This window comes from Corvus moneduloides, chromosome 3 (assembly GCF_009650955.1).
Source record: "Corvus moneduloides isolate bCorMon1 chromosome 3, bCorMon1.pri, whole genome shotgun sequence".
Taxonomy (NCBI): Eukaryota; Metazoa; Chordata; class Aves; order Passeriformes; family Corvidae; genus Corvus; species Corvus moneduloides.
In genome coordinates, this window is record NC_045478.1 from 5759887 (window position 1) to 5775822 (window position 15936).

A 15936-nucleotide genomic window follows, 5' to 3' on the forward strand; every position below is an offset into this window, starting at 1 on the left:
TTGGAGAATTGGGGACTTCCAGAAAAGCCTGGGAAGTGACTGCTGGTTGTCCTCTACCTTGCAAGGCTGCTGCTTGGCCTAAGGACACTCTAAAGCAACAACCTGGCTACTGTCACCAAATTGCAACTGTTACGGTACTTGAATTTCATTGATTTTACCATATTAGGGGTTTTGGGGGTTTTTTGCAAGTCTTAAGTACCTCACTTAAAGCTGAGAAACCACATAAGAAGGGGCTGAATCATAAAAAGCAAGAAAGATTTAAGAGAAAGGCATTAGTAACGATAATAACATGTTTTCATATTAATTGTTATATTTAACATTATTTTATATATGTATATGGTATTATATTTTTAATATATGTAATATATTTTGCCTGGCCAATTGTGTCAGAGGATATAAGCACCTACAGCTGTTGGAAGGCTGTCTCCGTGTTCATGAAAAGGAAAAATTCAGGGTGGTATGGGCACCATGGTTAGGAAACCATGATCTAATCTAACAGATTTAGCATCTATTAGAAACAGGAGCATTGGGGTAAACTGAGGGAGAAAATGGTTATTTCAAGACTTTTTAGACTAGGAAATTGTCTATCAAGGCAATTTTTTGATTTCTAAAAACACTCAGGCCCTTATTCAGGAAAATAGTTAAGTGCATACTTAATTTTAAGCACCTGTACAGTCCCATTGAAGTCAATGGGATTAATGTGTACTTAAAGCTAGTTGGTTGGTTAAGTACCTTGCTGGATTGGGATATTTCAGTTTCCCTATAAGAATATACCATATAGAATAAGCTTGTGGTGACAGAGTGAACTAGCTGATAGGAAGGGATGGATTAGCTAATTTAATGTGTGCTTCCAATCTCTAATTTTTCTGACAGTATAAAATTGTTCCTGGGCATAAATTACATACATATGTGCCACAGAGTTCCCCTTTATTTTTAAAGCACATGGTAGAGCTGTTTTCCATCTCAGATTTCTTAGGATAGTCATGTTCTCAGAAATAACTGTGATTTGTTTTTATTACCAGGATCCATTTTGTATATGCAAGCCCAAATCCTGTCCTAAACTGCATTTAATTAAGCATTCTTGCCTTCCATTATGCTTCACACGCATATGGGGAAGATAAAACCTGCTGAGCAACTTAAGTCAACATTTTCAAAATTTCCAACACACATCTTCCATCAAATGAAAAAATAATTTACCCTTTTCTTCTATCTGTAAAATGCTTTTCAGGCAATATCCTATGGCTATGCTTGTCTGAGAAAAAATTTAATTCTCTTTTGACATCTTTCATTTCATCCCCAGGAGACAAGAACCAGTGAGGGGCCACACATTCATTTTGCATTGTCTGACTCCAACGTCGCCAATGAAGACGAGCCAGAAAAAGTGCTAAACCTGTGAGGATATTATCACATTTCTTACCTGGTGACTTATGTGCTTTTTAACTTTTTTTTTTCCTTTTTGCATGTGTGCAGTCAGCTCCCAGGCTCAGTTTATGTTTTGGCTCACAGAGCCAAATTAGATGCATGACTTGGCTTTAATTCCTAGCTCGCTAGCTTGCCAAGGTCTGCCAGGTACTTGGGTTATTCTAAAGCAACATGTCATCTGATAAATTAAATAAATGCAACATTTAGAAGTCAAGATGATGTACATGATTTGCACTACACCAGCAACCATAGTATATCTTAAATCCTGGACCTTGGCAGTGACTTTGATTTGTTAACTTCTCTGTGTGAAATACCAGATGGAATAAATATTCCCCAAAGAGATGGACTGCTGCTCTTAAGTTACAAATGGGTGGGAACTGACTAAAGATTTGACATGTTTCTTAAGGGTATTAGGAACTAATTAATATGAAATGCTGCTGTTACTTGCAGCAGGGTAAAAATAAAGAGACAAGACACCTAGAACTTAATATTGTCTTCACCACTATATTAGTGATGGGACAGTTTTCCCATGTACTAAATATAAGTTCCTTTAGTTAACCTGTAGGAAACACTGACAAGCAAAAGTGTGTTTCAAACTGCTCTTCTAAGTCTCTCTGCTGAAATACACATTGGCTTTAGCACTCAGCTGTCAGAGCAAGGCACATCAGTGTCAGATAAGGCTTCTTTGACGATCTCATGATACCTTGACAACGTGGAGTTTGGGCAGAAGGTTGCAGTCAGCAAGCGTCAGGTCATCTCCATCCAGAAACTTGCGTTTAGATACTTTCTCCTCTTCAGTGCTGTCTGCATCAATCTCCTCTGGCAGGGGAGTTCTCAGGTAATCATCCAGCTTCTTCAGAGCCTTCACCAAGCCCCTTTCAAGAGCTTGCCCAAAAAAAAGCAAAGAATAAGTGATTAGGGCAGGATAAGAATTGTTAATAAACACTCATTTTCAATGGCTACAGTAGTGCCTAGAAAAAAGCCAAGAACCAATTTCTTTGCTGTTAATTTGTGCTCCAAAGCCTACACAATCCAATGGCAAAGTAGCCCAGCAAGGTATGTCTGCCTGAGGATAAAGCTCATCCTGCAATGGGAAAAGGGACACAGGGACCTTGGTGTGCCATGTCTTCTCCTGACAAACAACAAAAAGCATGAAAGAGATCACAGAAAGAAAAAACAACTTGTCAATATGATACACAAAAAAACCACATATTCCCTATGATATTCTTCTGGTCTGTTGAAAGCCATCACACAGGAACTGGAACGCTGTACACTGCTCCTTCATTTTTCTAACCAGGCATGTAGGACTGCAATGAAGAAGAATTTTCTAGCATTACTTCAGCTCTGTCAAGCCTCAGTTTTACTTCTTTCAACCCCCTTCCAGAGTAATTAAAGGCAATAGCAGTAATTCCAAAGACGCTAACCAGAGCTCCGTGCAGCTGAAAGATATACTACAAATTAGATATTAGCCAGTGTTAAAATTCCCATTTAACTCTGGTTCAGCTTGGGTGCAAATGCTCTTTTTGAGAGATCTCAAATAGGGTCTCTCAATGGAAAGGAGACTCCAGACCTCTTAGCTCAGTTACTGAAGATCACGTCCCACACTGGTGCCATCTCCAACAAATTCCAGTCTTCAAATGCCATGTAGACCTCTACAGCAGAGTGGAAATTTTTCACCCAGGCAAGGAATTTGTGTTCTTATGCTTCACTCTCAGGATAACAGAAAAATTTGCTTGAAACAATGCACTTACAAAAACCTGAATAACTCTGTGCAGATTTGTGTCTTACTTAAACTGCAAACACTTGGGGGAAAGAAGGGTCTTTCGTGTTTCTGTTTGAAGGGTGAAAAGCATGATGGAGTCCTGGTCCCCCACAAGTGCCCCAAAGTGCTAAAGCAACATAAATAAGAAACAGCAAGAATTTACAATGTGAAAAAATAACAACATGACTTTTGGGCTTAGGGCCAGAATTTCAGCTGGTGAAAATTACCTGCAGTGATTTATACCTGCTGCAGATGTAGGCTGGAGTCAGTATTAATGGCTTAATACTGTAAAATCTTATGTCTCTGAGTAACTTACTGCCACTGAACTTAGGGGAGAGTTACTCAGGTGATGTAGCACTACAAGGCCTATGGAGATAAAGTCCAAGGAGCAATGGGTTCAAACTGAAACAGGGGAAATTTGGTTGATTATATGCAAGAAATTCTTGACTGTGAAATAGTGAGGCACTGGAACAGGCTGCCCAGAAAAGCTGTGGCCCCATTCCTGCCAGTGCTCAAAGCCAGGCTGGATGGGGCTTGGAGCAAACTGGGATAGTGGGAGGTGTCCATGGCAGGGGGTGCAACTAGATGGTCTTTAAGGTGTTTTCCAACCCAAACAATTCTACGATTCTATGATTCTAAATATATTTATGGACCACAACAGGCGCTCTAAAGGGCTGCAGCAATCACCTTTCACAGAGAGCCTTCCTGGCACAGGTAACTCCACAGGCTTTGCTGTCAGCTACCCCTGTGCTTTTGGCACAGGGAGAAAGGCAGCACATCCAGGGCCACTGAGAGAGCAGGAGCTGAACACCACAGAACATGATTTCTCTGCTGCCCTAACATCCATTAAACCTGTGCCAGCAGTGGAAGTCAGATTAAGCCGCTTGATGCTTTGCTCCCACTGAAGCCTCTTGGCCCAGCACCAGGGAACCACACCAGCTCTTTTGTGGCTGACTCTGAGACACAGTGGCAAACCCTGGCTTAATTGATTGACTGGAGAAATGACTGTGATCCCACTGAAAACACCCCCACAAACATAGCAGGGAGGGAAGGAATTTTATTTCTGAAAGCAGCATCTAAAGCGACTGAAGTGCTGCCATCCATAAAACAAAAGTGTTGCTATCCCTCATTTAATCAATTCAAATTGAATTTTGACACTGACATTCTACTGTCAGATGCTGGCAGTGGTGCCTTTAATTGCCTGCAGCTGTCCTGCCTTACAACTTCCACAGGAGGGTAGGAACTGTGGAGTGTGGCAGCACTCAAAGGATTTAGTGATCTCTTTTTGGTTTGACCTGTAACACCTGTTGAATAGACAGTTCTGCTTCTCTTGGTCAGCCTCAGACTGTGTCCTCTTACAGTGTGTTCATGTAGAGACAATGGACTCGAATTACTGTGATTTAATTTAATTTTGTTCATCTGGATTTTAGAGAACTGGCTCAACACTGACCACTTTCCAGTATTCCCTTCACCCAGCAGGACTGTTGGTTCTCCAAGTCATCTGAGCAATATTCCAGCGTCAGGAGGATGTTTGATGCTTTATGCTAACCATAAGGGTCAGTCAGGTGTGTGCATGGAGACAGGAGCAGCAGGTGAGGTGTGTTTATGTAACTTTTCTGGAACTTATTAGGGTTTGGGGTGGGTTTTTTTGCTCTCATTGCTCTATCAAAATGTGTCACAGCTGTCCCAAAAACAATGCCTGGAGTGAAGCCTGTTTGTGACAGTGAGAAAAACATCTATCTGAATTCATACTTGGCACTTGCATATAACAGCTTTAGGCCAGAAATAAGCATATGTTCAGGGTTCAATACATCTGTGACCTAATTCACAGGCTCTGCTGGAACCCACAGGATCCTGACATCTCAGAAGGAAATCACCACACGGTCAGGACCATCTTCTATCCTGGAAGTCAAGAACTGAACAACTACTTGTGACACCAATGACCCCATTTATTTAATTAAAACTCTTCTGATTCTATTAAACCTCTCAGAACAGTCTGGAAAATAGAAAAAAAGTGAGTAAGAGAAAACTGCTCTCCTTCCAATGAAATAGTGAAAAAAATTTGAAAAACTAAGAGAATTAAAGTAAAAAAATTGCCATATCAAATGGATTTTAGGTGCACAGGGTCACATTTTTAAAGGCTGTCAATTCCAAGGCATTTTTTGAAATCCATGTGCAAATATCCATGTTGCAAATCCTACTTTTTAAGATCCCCTGACACATTCAGATTTATCTATATGATTCAAAATCTTACATTCCTTGAGAAGGTACTTGGGGAATTCCCCACTCAAGGGGGATTCACTTTCTCTCTTACCTGGTAGATATTTAGGCATAATGTGAAAGGTGAAAAATTGTGAATGGAGACCAGGAAATAACCTCTTCAGAATAGCCTACAGCTCTGAATGTTCTGGGACTCTTCCTGAGGAAAGAACTGCCTGGGCTCACATTTCTGACCAAACTCAGCTTGGATTAATTCCTTAAACTTGGATTTAATTCCAAACTTCCCATACTATGGCTATTTCATGAAAATCTGGATGACTACATTGTTTCCACTGAGAAGACAGGGGAGAGGATGCACTCACCAGGGCAGGGGCCATGTGAACACGTCACAGCACCAGACTGGATGAAGACATTTAAAAATATGTGAAGAACTAAAAAATTTCTAATTCCCCATTTGTGAGAGTATCACCCACAGTGAATTTCAGAAGTGGCTAAGCACCTAACTCCATTGGCAACTTGTCCTCTGGGAAACATCATTAAATAACTAAATAGGTTTGCTGATAACAGCTAATAGGTGGGATTAATCTTCCCTGAAGTGAGTAATTAAAAGAATATCTTTGAATTAAACACCCTGAGAGCTTCCTCTGTGTTCAGTGGAGTTTTCTCTTCCACACTTGGTCTTGGTGACCCCAAAATGAGCTGTGGGGAGAACTTTTCCTGAAGTGTCTAACCTCACTCTTGCATTTTCTTGGTAATGTCAGAGAGGAGAATTCAATATTACAACACCAAGTAGAACCAGGCCTGAGTATGCAGCTCTGTGCTGCTTTCGGAATTTCTACTTCCAATTGCTTCCCCACCCTGCAGACTTTCAGTAGGAACTTAGGGATCCCAAATGTGACCAGCTCTGAGAAAGAAGCCCTGTCATCAGCTTATCCATGCAACAGATGAAATGTCTGAACTCCTGGAAACCATTTTTCTGGACAGTGGAATCACCAAGCACAAAGGCACCAGCATCATACTGCTTCCACTGGGATTATTTAATATAATCTCAAATTCCAAGAAGTTCTACCCACTTATATACAAAATCTATGGTGGAACCATCTCTCTCAGACTTCTCTACTTCATTCTGAGCTACTTATGTAGCCAAAGACAGCTTCTAGCAATCACGGTCCTGCCCTGTCATCCCACCAATAGTAAACAACAATATTAATAAAAAAAAAACTTCATGAGCTTTTTGTGATTTTTCTTCTCCCTTCAAAACTATGATTTTAAACAACTTTACTTAAGAATCCTGAGTTAGAAGCCAGAAAAATAGCACTTTCCAACCTCAAAGCAACCACAGAACACTTAATGAATGTATTACCATCTGTCAAATGCACAGGGTGAGGTTCAATTTAGCTGATGATACCTAATTCACAATGATGTTCTGTTTTCAGCAGAAGGTTACTTGATGTTGAACAATGAAATTAACAAATTCTGATATGCACAGAAATACAAATAATGTAACAAAAGTTAATATTGGCAAAACTGGGCTCTCGGTTACACTGACGTAAAAGAAGAGTAACGCTGCATTGTCAACAAGCTATTCCATATTTACTCCAGTTCAACCAAGAACAGACTTTGGCTCTGTTACTCAAATTTTCAAGCAAAAACTTCCTTAAACTATTAGCCTGTGCAACTGTTTCCAGGAGATGGAGAGAAATCCTTGTGCTTTGAAGTACTTATACTACATCTGAACAAAACATTGGAAAATGTAATGCATGGAGCAATCCTGCAAGCCAAGCAGAAGGCCAGATGACAAAGATTCATTAATAGGTACTCAGGGTGAAATTTTGGCTATCCTGAAGCCCATGGAAGTTTTGCTTCATTGTTGACTTCAGTGGGGTTAGGATTTCTCCAGCAGCTTTTAAAGCCAAAAGATACTATTATAATCAGTTCATCTGACCCCTGAAATAATACCGACCATAAAACTTCCAGCGTCATCAGTCATTTCCATCTCTGTTTTCAGTGGGTCAAATAAGGCTGAAGCAAAATGGAAAGTAACTAGAAAGTAGTAAAAGAAAAATGGTTCGGAAAAAGTAAAACCAATTCAGGCTGCCCACACCCACAGCGTTTGCAGAGGTCAGGCAAGGACTCTTTTTCCCCTTCCTTGAACTCCAAATATTTCCTTCCTTGCTTAATGCTGGGACAAGGAGAAACAGCAAAGCAGACAAAGCACATAAACACCAATCTCTGTGGCCTGAACGAGCCACTGGAAGGCAAATAATTCCATCCTAAAATAGTAGCCTAGGAAAAGCCAAATTACCACCAGAGGAGCCTCAATCTCTCCTTCACTCTCTCTCCCACTCTCTCTCATAGGCTGACTGGATACCTAAATTTAAAATAGCTAAAATGAGGTGAGGTGACTCCTTTTTTATGTGTTTGTGGGGAACCTCTTGCAGGATAAGGATTTCATTTGATAGTTATTATGGAAAGAAATGCAAGGCATAGAGGGCACAATCAGAGTACTAAGAACAATAGATTTTTAAGCAAATTGAACATAAAAACTACTTGATTTATGTGAAAAGAGCAAAAATAGTTAATTTTTTAAACAAACATTAAGCAAAATAATGCAATATTTCCAAACAAACACGAAAACAAGAAAGTCATGTTTGGGGACGGTTGGTTAAGTAAGTCATGCCTAGACATCCAATTGTTTTCACGTCAGTTTTTAAATGTTGGTAATCTTAAAAACTAACATATCATTTCCAAATTAAAACGAGAATAACCTTCTGTTTCAAAAAGTTTGAGAGAAAATACTTTTACCTTCCAAAGCAAGTTATTATTCACAAAATTCCACCCACATGTGCCAATAAATCAGGTTACCCACACCACCCATGGCATTTTTCTTAAATAAAACTTTTGTCACAAAACATTTTCTCCAAGTCAAGGACAAATATATGTAGCCCTATTTCTAAGTGATTATCCCTGTGACAATAAGGCTACAAAGTCATTGGAGGCCAGCAACAACATCTTGTCTTTTGTAGCCAACACCTGAAACTACCTGAGGCTGACCTTGGCACAACTGCAAGGTTCTTAATTGTCAAGCCTAGGCAAGTTCAACAAACCATGATCCATGTAAAAAAATGAATGATTCCTGCTGCTACCCTTGATCACTGATTGATGTTTTCCCTTTTTACTGCTTTCTTCCACTGCCCTCCAGTAAGATTTATCCTGTAACACACGCAAATGAACTTGGTGAAATACACAATGAGGGAAAAGGGGGAACAGTACATAAATATTCACAGTCTCAATCAAACAATCTGAGATTTATTTTTCCTTTAAAAAAATAAACCACCTTTCCTGATCACTTCCAGATTCACAGTTTGATATTATATGAGACCCAATACTGTTCTCTGGTAGGAGAGGGGAACCAGCTAAGAAACAGCAATTTAAGGTAAGAAAATAGTATCATTCTACTAGCCTGACAGTCTGATTAAAACCCAAGGATTCATATTTTCAGTCTCTTTTTTCTCCATCCTGCTCATTTCTTTTTTTCAGGCTGGCTCAAGAGAGTATTGTAACTTTAATCTGTATAGATTAATTCTTCTCCATGGAGGGCTGTGACTGCAATACACGTGACTCTGTACTCCATATTGAATAGTTTATCTTCCCCTCTTTCAAGGGGGAATTTCAATAAAATGCTTGAGATCTGAGTGCTGCCTTGATTTCTTCTGTCCAGCCATTTAGGAGTCAGGTGCCTTGTCTGAGCTGGTTCTGTAGGTTCCCTCTCTGCTCAGAGGGACTGAGCCTCTCCAGAGGGTAATTCCATCCAACTGCCGGAGACACCTGATTCAAACCAGAGTGACTCACTCCACACATGCCCTTCTTGCTGCAGGAATTACACATGAAACCTAAAGGACTAGCTCAGACTAGACACCTCACTTTCAGGGAGGTGAAGTCAGGCAAGATGAATCCTAACCTTTGAATATAATTCCACAGTTCACCCAAGTGATCTAGGATAATACCTCCAGTTTTTTTAAAAGTTACTTAAATATTAGGGTTTACCCCCCACAGGGCAAATACATTGCCAATTTGAGCATTGCAGCATTCTTTCCGGGCATGTTTCTGCCTCATAAACTCCCCAGCTCTGTCTGAGCAGCAAATGAGTGGGAGGTCACTGAGAGAGCCATTGGAAATGCACAGGAGGATGAAGGTTGTGTGCTCCCATGCACCCGAGGCATTTAGATGCCTAAGTCTGGGCCAAAGGGAGTTTCTGGGGTGATTCAGCTCTCCTATTAAAGATGTTCCACTCCAGATAAATAATTCAATATTCACTGGAAAAGAGTCTTGTACATGTTCCCACAATAAAGGTGAATGCCCACACAGCCATGTGGAAGAGCTGTGATCTGTCTCTACCCACTTAATGAATCAACAAATACCTGTTTGTGTACACAGAAGAGAAATGAATTATTGTTTCTTTTTCCTCAACTCCACTTTCTCCTGGTTTTGGGTTATTTTAGGGGACAAGGGCCCATGTTCATCCTCCAGACAAGTCAGAACTGGGATGTGAAAAGGGGTTTTTTACTCCTGGTCAGTGTAGGGATGAGCTAACACCAGGAGGGGTGTGAGTCACACCAACACAGGGGCACACATGGAAACAGCCACACAACTCTAGTCAAAAATCACCTTTCAGACATGATCTGAACCAGGCATAAACAGGGACATATTTTCCATAGATGTAGGCACATGGATTTTGCTCTGTATATGTGCAGAGAAATGGAGGTGCTAAGCCCCAGGCTTCATCCAGGACTCAGAGGAGCATGGAGTTGAGACAGCTGAGGGACACCCAAAGCACCCTCAGAAACCTGGACGCATCAAAAATCTGTTCATTTGCTTATGGGTAAGATTCCCCTTGCCTAACTTCAGCCATCTTATTGTTAGGTAATTAGTCTGACCTAATTGTTCAAGTCTCCCTTATAGCTGGCAATCAAGGACCGGCACCTCCAAAGGAAATTCTCCCAATTTTAGACCCATATTTTAAGAAAAATCAAACTGTCCTTTAGAAATTCATTGATGTCTCTCTCCATTGATCAGAAATAAACAAGGACTTTTGAATGATTAATGTATAACTTTTAGACAGATTTAGGTGCGATGATCCCTCCCTTATCATCTCTCTTCTCTTCCCTTCTCACCCTATCTACAGACTGATGATGTGGATTGATTGATTGATTCATTCATTCATTCATTCACGCTTCACTCAAAAAGTCTGGAGTATTTTGACAGATGTGTCTCAAAACCTCCATAGAAGGAATGAGAGAGACTAGGAGCTCGATTCTCAGCTACCTTTTCCTAAGATAGAGAACAATGATCCAAGGATTAAGAGGTTACTTGGATTTAGAGACCTGAGTGTCTTCTTCTCACAAGCTTTTCTATATGGCCTTATAAAAATAATTTAAATCATTTTCCTTGAAACTTCCTCTATACAAAATTAAAATACTCTTTGGCTACAAACTTTACATTAGTAAAGCAGTAATGCACTAGCTGTGGACTGGTTTCAGGTTAGAGAGGGATAAATAGTAAATTTAGCAACAAGAAAAGGCATCTTGGCATCTTCCTATTTTTGTGATACCATCTATCCTACTCCCAAATTAAACCTAGCAAAGCAGGTGAATCAATAATGCCTTAAAAAGTAAATTAAACATGTTTTTCAAGCATCCAGAAAGATTGTTTTGACTTGTTTCTTTTTTTTCCTGAAATCTCAGGTTTCCTCCTTCCCTTCTCTTATCCAGTTTTACAATGGAGGAAAGAAATAAATGCAATACCTGTAACATTATCATGAAGAATGTGGTCAGAGCACCTTCATATGCTGGTTTTTAAGAAGAAAACCCAGGTGTTCAAATGACACCAAAGAAAAGCTTAATTTCCAAGTCTCTTAGGAGTCCAAGCGACCCTGAGGGCAGGAAGCCAGTGAATGTAAAACTACTGGCCTACAAGTGCCCCAGGAAGAACAGCACCGAACCTGCGTTTCACAAATCATTGTGACTCTGTAGCAGCACGTAAGGGACAAGCAGCACTTCTAGGGCACGTTGCCGAGGGCCTAATCCTGACCTCTGCCATGTTAATCTTGTGCAGGTGTCCCTAAAGCAACTGCAGACAAGCAGAAGCTGATTTGCATCAGGAACTCGGAAATAAATAAATAAATAAATAAATAAATAAAATCAAGCTTTGCAGATTATAAACACACGTTCTTTATAGTATGAGGTTGTCGCTCCGGTATCTCAGTTTTTAAGTGTGTTCACTCAGAGTGTATACTTTTGGTTTACTACCAAAGAGCAAATAAGATGATTCTGGGACTAACAAAGGAAAACTACATGGATCGATCTTAATTCAAGTAAGAGTAAAGTGAGCTTCTGGTAGTGAGTGCAGCTGGGCTTTAGCAGCAGTGCTGTGGTGACCCCTTGTGTTCCAAGATTTAAGCAAAGACATTTGTTCCTGTACAGGGTGTTGGTGCTTGACTCTCTAATATCAATTTCTTCCAATTCCAGGCATGTAGAATAATAAAGTCTGCTTCTTTTTACACCCGGATAATCCCAATTGCATTCCACTGATTTCAACTGTGTTATTTATTTCCAGCATCGGTGAAGACACAAGAGGGGGAGACACAGCAATGCCTAGCTAGCAGCACCTGAGGATGAAATTTGAAAGCTATTAAGTTCTCAAATCCCTCAGTTCACTTAGAAAATCTCAGTCTCAAATAGATTTATTTAATATTTCCAAATTTTCTGTCTTCTGCATTCAAAAATGGCTACTGTGACAAAAAGCCATGAGATTATGAGATTTACAAATTACTCACATCTTAATTCTTTCCCATTGTTTCTCTGCCTTTGAGATTTTTTTGTTTCAAGCCCCATGAAATGACTTAGGAATCATCGTGATTATGCGTCAACTTAACCTCCCTGAAAGGAGCAGAAGCAAAATCAGTTATAATTAAGTCTGGATGTATGAAAGTAATTCAAGTATTAGTAGGGAGGTCACATTGCCTCTGCTGCAACTGAACTGTTGTGGCAAGTATTAAAAACATTTTTCCCAGTTCTGGTGTCCCCAGTTAAAAAAAAGGCATTGGGAATTCCAGCAAGAGGTCAAAGGAAAGCAATAAGACAGTGCTCAAGGACTGGAAAAAAGTCTCAAAGACCAAATACACTTCAGTGCACCAAGGACACTTCAGTTTCTCCTGTTCTATGCTCAATCAAATCAAATAATTTTAAGGATGAAACATTAACATGTTTGCTCAATGGGCAAAACTGACTGGGATGTGATTGGTAGCAGATGATAGTAAATAACCCAAAGAGCCTTCTGGTCTCAAAGTCCATGAAATTCAGATTACTTTTTTCTGCAATCTGAGGAACTAGGATATTTTTACAAGAATTATTTCTCTAATTCCCGTTTTGTCACCTCATTTCTAGCACTGTTTTCAAGCTGAAAGTCAATGACTTAAGATCTATCTAATAAAGAAACTTAGCAACACTTATTTTCATTTGTCTCATTCTTCTTTTCCCTTTTATTTCATGAAGAACATTTGCATGCATAAACAAACAAACAAACAAAACACAAAAAAAACCCAACAACAACAAAAAACTGTTTAGGGAAAAACAGATCCTGGGCTAATGCTTTTCCCTTTGAGGTCATGAACAGTTTTGCAAACTGACTCCTAGGAGCCAGTCACTGGGCTCTCTACCATGTGATAACTTGCAATGGCTAAATATAAGCCTGTGAACAATCATGTCTGGACGTCAAGATCAGTTGGGTGTTTAAACCCAAACATTTGGTTATATAAGATTTGGACACTGAACTGAGCAAGGCCATAGCTTCATCTAAGTCCTTGCTGTGGGGAACATACTTAAGATACACCAAGCCTATCTCACCGAAGGGAGATATCCACCAGGGCAAAACCATAAGAGCAATGAAGTTAAAACTCAATTCTAAATAATAATGTAATTTAGGCCTCCCATTCCAGCAGTGAGATGCTTAATTCCTCCCAGGACTGCTGCCACCAGATTGCTCTAATCCACTTCCAGCTGTGCTACTGCTCCTGTGTGCGAGCATGGGAGCTCAGCTGGGAAACAGAACAAAGCATCCCAGTAAAGCCAGCAGCACTTGGAGGAATATTCAAACACACAGGGGAAATAATTCCCTCTTAAAAGAGAGCGTCTGCCAACTACTGTTCCCATTGCAAGTGTTTTAGTCTAGGCCTGGCCTTGCATATAGGCCCTGACTCAGCAAGGGCTTGAGAACATGCTTTAATTTCATCATGTCATTAACCTTGTTGACTTCAGCATGTTCTATAACTTTAATTTATATAAATACATATATTCTTTCATTTGTTTTTCTCTTCCACCCTATGGTATTCCATGTCTTCAAAGTTGGCTTCAGCACAGATGTGTCAGAAAATTGTGTCTGTTAGTAAATTTATTGGAAATGTTTACTATTCCCAGAATGGCTGCATCTCAGACTGTTAACCAGGCATACCAAGTCCCTGCCTTGAAGATCCCACAGTCTGATCACATCTGGACTTACAGAAAATGTTCCTTTTGTGTTGTTTTCAAATAGTGTTTCTCACATTTCCATCAGGAAATCTTCCTACCTCAATTAGGAAGGTCTTAAGAGAAGGAAAGTTCAGAAATATTCCCTTGTAAGGTACATATTTCTCAGATTAAGGTGATGGTGTGTTATCATTTTATAAAACTGAAAACCTCTTCTTTCTAATGGCATAAGATTTCAGTTCTCAGTTCCAGCAGGTCAAAAGATATTGGTCCTTAAAGCTGTCACTGGTACCAGACAGAATATTGATGGCTCTGGGCCTCCAGCCAGCATGATTTTGAGGAGAACTTTCAAAAAGTTATTTCACAAGAAAACTTATTTTGCAAACTGCTGTTCCTGGGCATTTTAGTCTTTGATTACTGGGCAGAATGCAGATAAAGCAATTTGGGACAGATGATAAATGCAACTTGCAGCACTTCTTAACAAGTTAGCACAAAGCTATCACCACAGTTTTAGTGGTCTTTATATGTGTGTTTTAACAAGGAGACAGAGTGAACAGTTTTATTAGCATATCATGAGTGAGTTATGTGGGTATCCCAAACGAATGGCAATAAAAGCTTTATATCACACTCACCAACATGTATTTGGTACTTTATGTGCCACAAATGTTGCAGAAAAGCTATTTTACATATGTTTTAAAGACTGGGTATTTTTTATATTAGGGCTGGTTTTGTAAAGCTGCCAAGCACTTTAGCTACCATGAGCCCAACGTTATTCAGCTCAGGGGGAGTAATAAAAACTCGTTTAAAATGTTCTGAAATAGCTTTTTTTTTTTTTTGTGCTTCAAAGGCCAAAATTAAAGAATCATGGAATCAACATGGAATCATGGAATGGCCTGGGTTGGAAGGGACCTTAAAGGTCACCTATTTCCAACTTCTCTGCCAGGGGCAGGGACACCTTCCACTAGAACTGTCATCCTGATGTGTTCCATCACAAAGCAAATGCTTCTCTTTAAAACAATTTTAAAAGCTCTTTCAAGTCCTTCCTGGTTGTATGACAGAGAAAACTTGGTACTGTCACAACACAGGAAAAATTGTGATTTGTGCTGGGCCTTGGACAGACATGGAGTTTAAAGTGGAAAATGAAGTGGAAATTCTTCAAGTAAAGAACAGGAAGAAAAACATTTAATGCCAAGTTGATACACAGACATCACACACATATTTATATATTTATACCTATGTATTTATATGGCACCTTGAAAACCTGTTCAAAAAGCATAAAGCATTAATGTTGGTCCCAAATTAGTGTCTGATCCAAGATCCCTGTGACAGGAAACTTCCCACCAATACAAGAGTATTTGAACAGGTAATCTTGCTCTGGCAAACTCAAGAGCAGCTTTGCCAGGAGCTTTGGTGGGCACAGGGTGAAGCCTTTAGGCACAGAACAGGTCAGAAGGATGAAAGACTCAGGAGAAGCCATATCACAGTTACAGTTATAATCTGACCCCTTTGGCTGAGAGAAGCCAGGCTGGAAGGAAGAGAGCTGACTCCCTGCCCTTCCCCACCACACAGGGACATGCCTTGGGGACAGATGTTTTGCTCTCCTGCTTCTGGAGCCAGACCAGTCCAGACTTTTCAGGATGTCACAGCCTGCCCCACCATATCACGAAGCTCCTAGCCCTGCCTCAGTGCCACAGAGGGTCTGACCACGGAGTTGGTATTGCTGTGAATATTCTAAGCTGGGGTCTGGAGTGAACAGACTTTCTGCTTTTTACAAGAGGCATGTGATGGCTCCTAGGAAGGATCAGGGTGCACCACTGAGCCTGTGCACATACCTGTGCTATGGGTCTGACCCTCCACTTAGCAGGACTAACTCCACAGGGTAAAACTGATGTAGGGCAGTTTTAATTCCAGCCCTGTACGTGTGTGTGCATTTCTACTGCACGTGTACATACACAGCACACTGAGGGAGACATTTCCCACCTCACGCACCAAACCACAAAGTGTGATGGA

The 15936-nt window shown here is 40.2% G+C and overlaps 1 protein-coding gene and 1 long non-coding RNA gene across 3 annotated transcripts in view; one reads left to right on the forward strand and one right to left on the reverse strand.

Annotated features, from left to right (window-relative positions):
* Positions 1-15936, reverse strand: part of CLIC5 (chloride intracellular channel 5) — a 79811-nt gene that overhangs the window by 9298 nt on the left and 54577 nt on the right. For both annotated transcript variants that reach the window (XM_032104134.1, XM_032104135.1), the window contains exon 5: positions 2126-2307. In XM_032104134.1, coding sequence (XP_031960025.1) covers positions 2126-2307 — 182 coding nt within the window. The remainder of the gene's footprint in view (positions 1-2125; positions 2308-15936) is intronic.
* LOC116441806 lies at positions 33-5294 on the forward strand. The gene is made up of 3 exons (XR_004239245.1): positions 33-134; positions 1301-1392; positions 4615-5294. It is a non-coding gene; the product is annotated as an uncharacterized LOC116441806 (long non-coding RNA).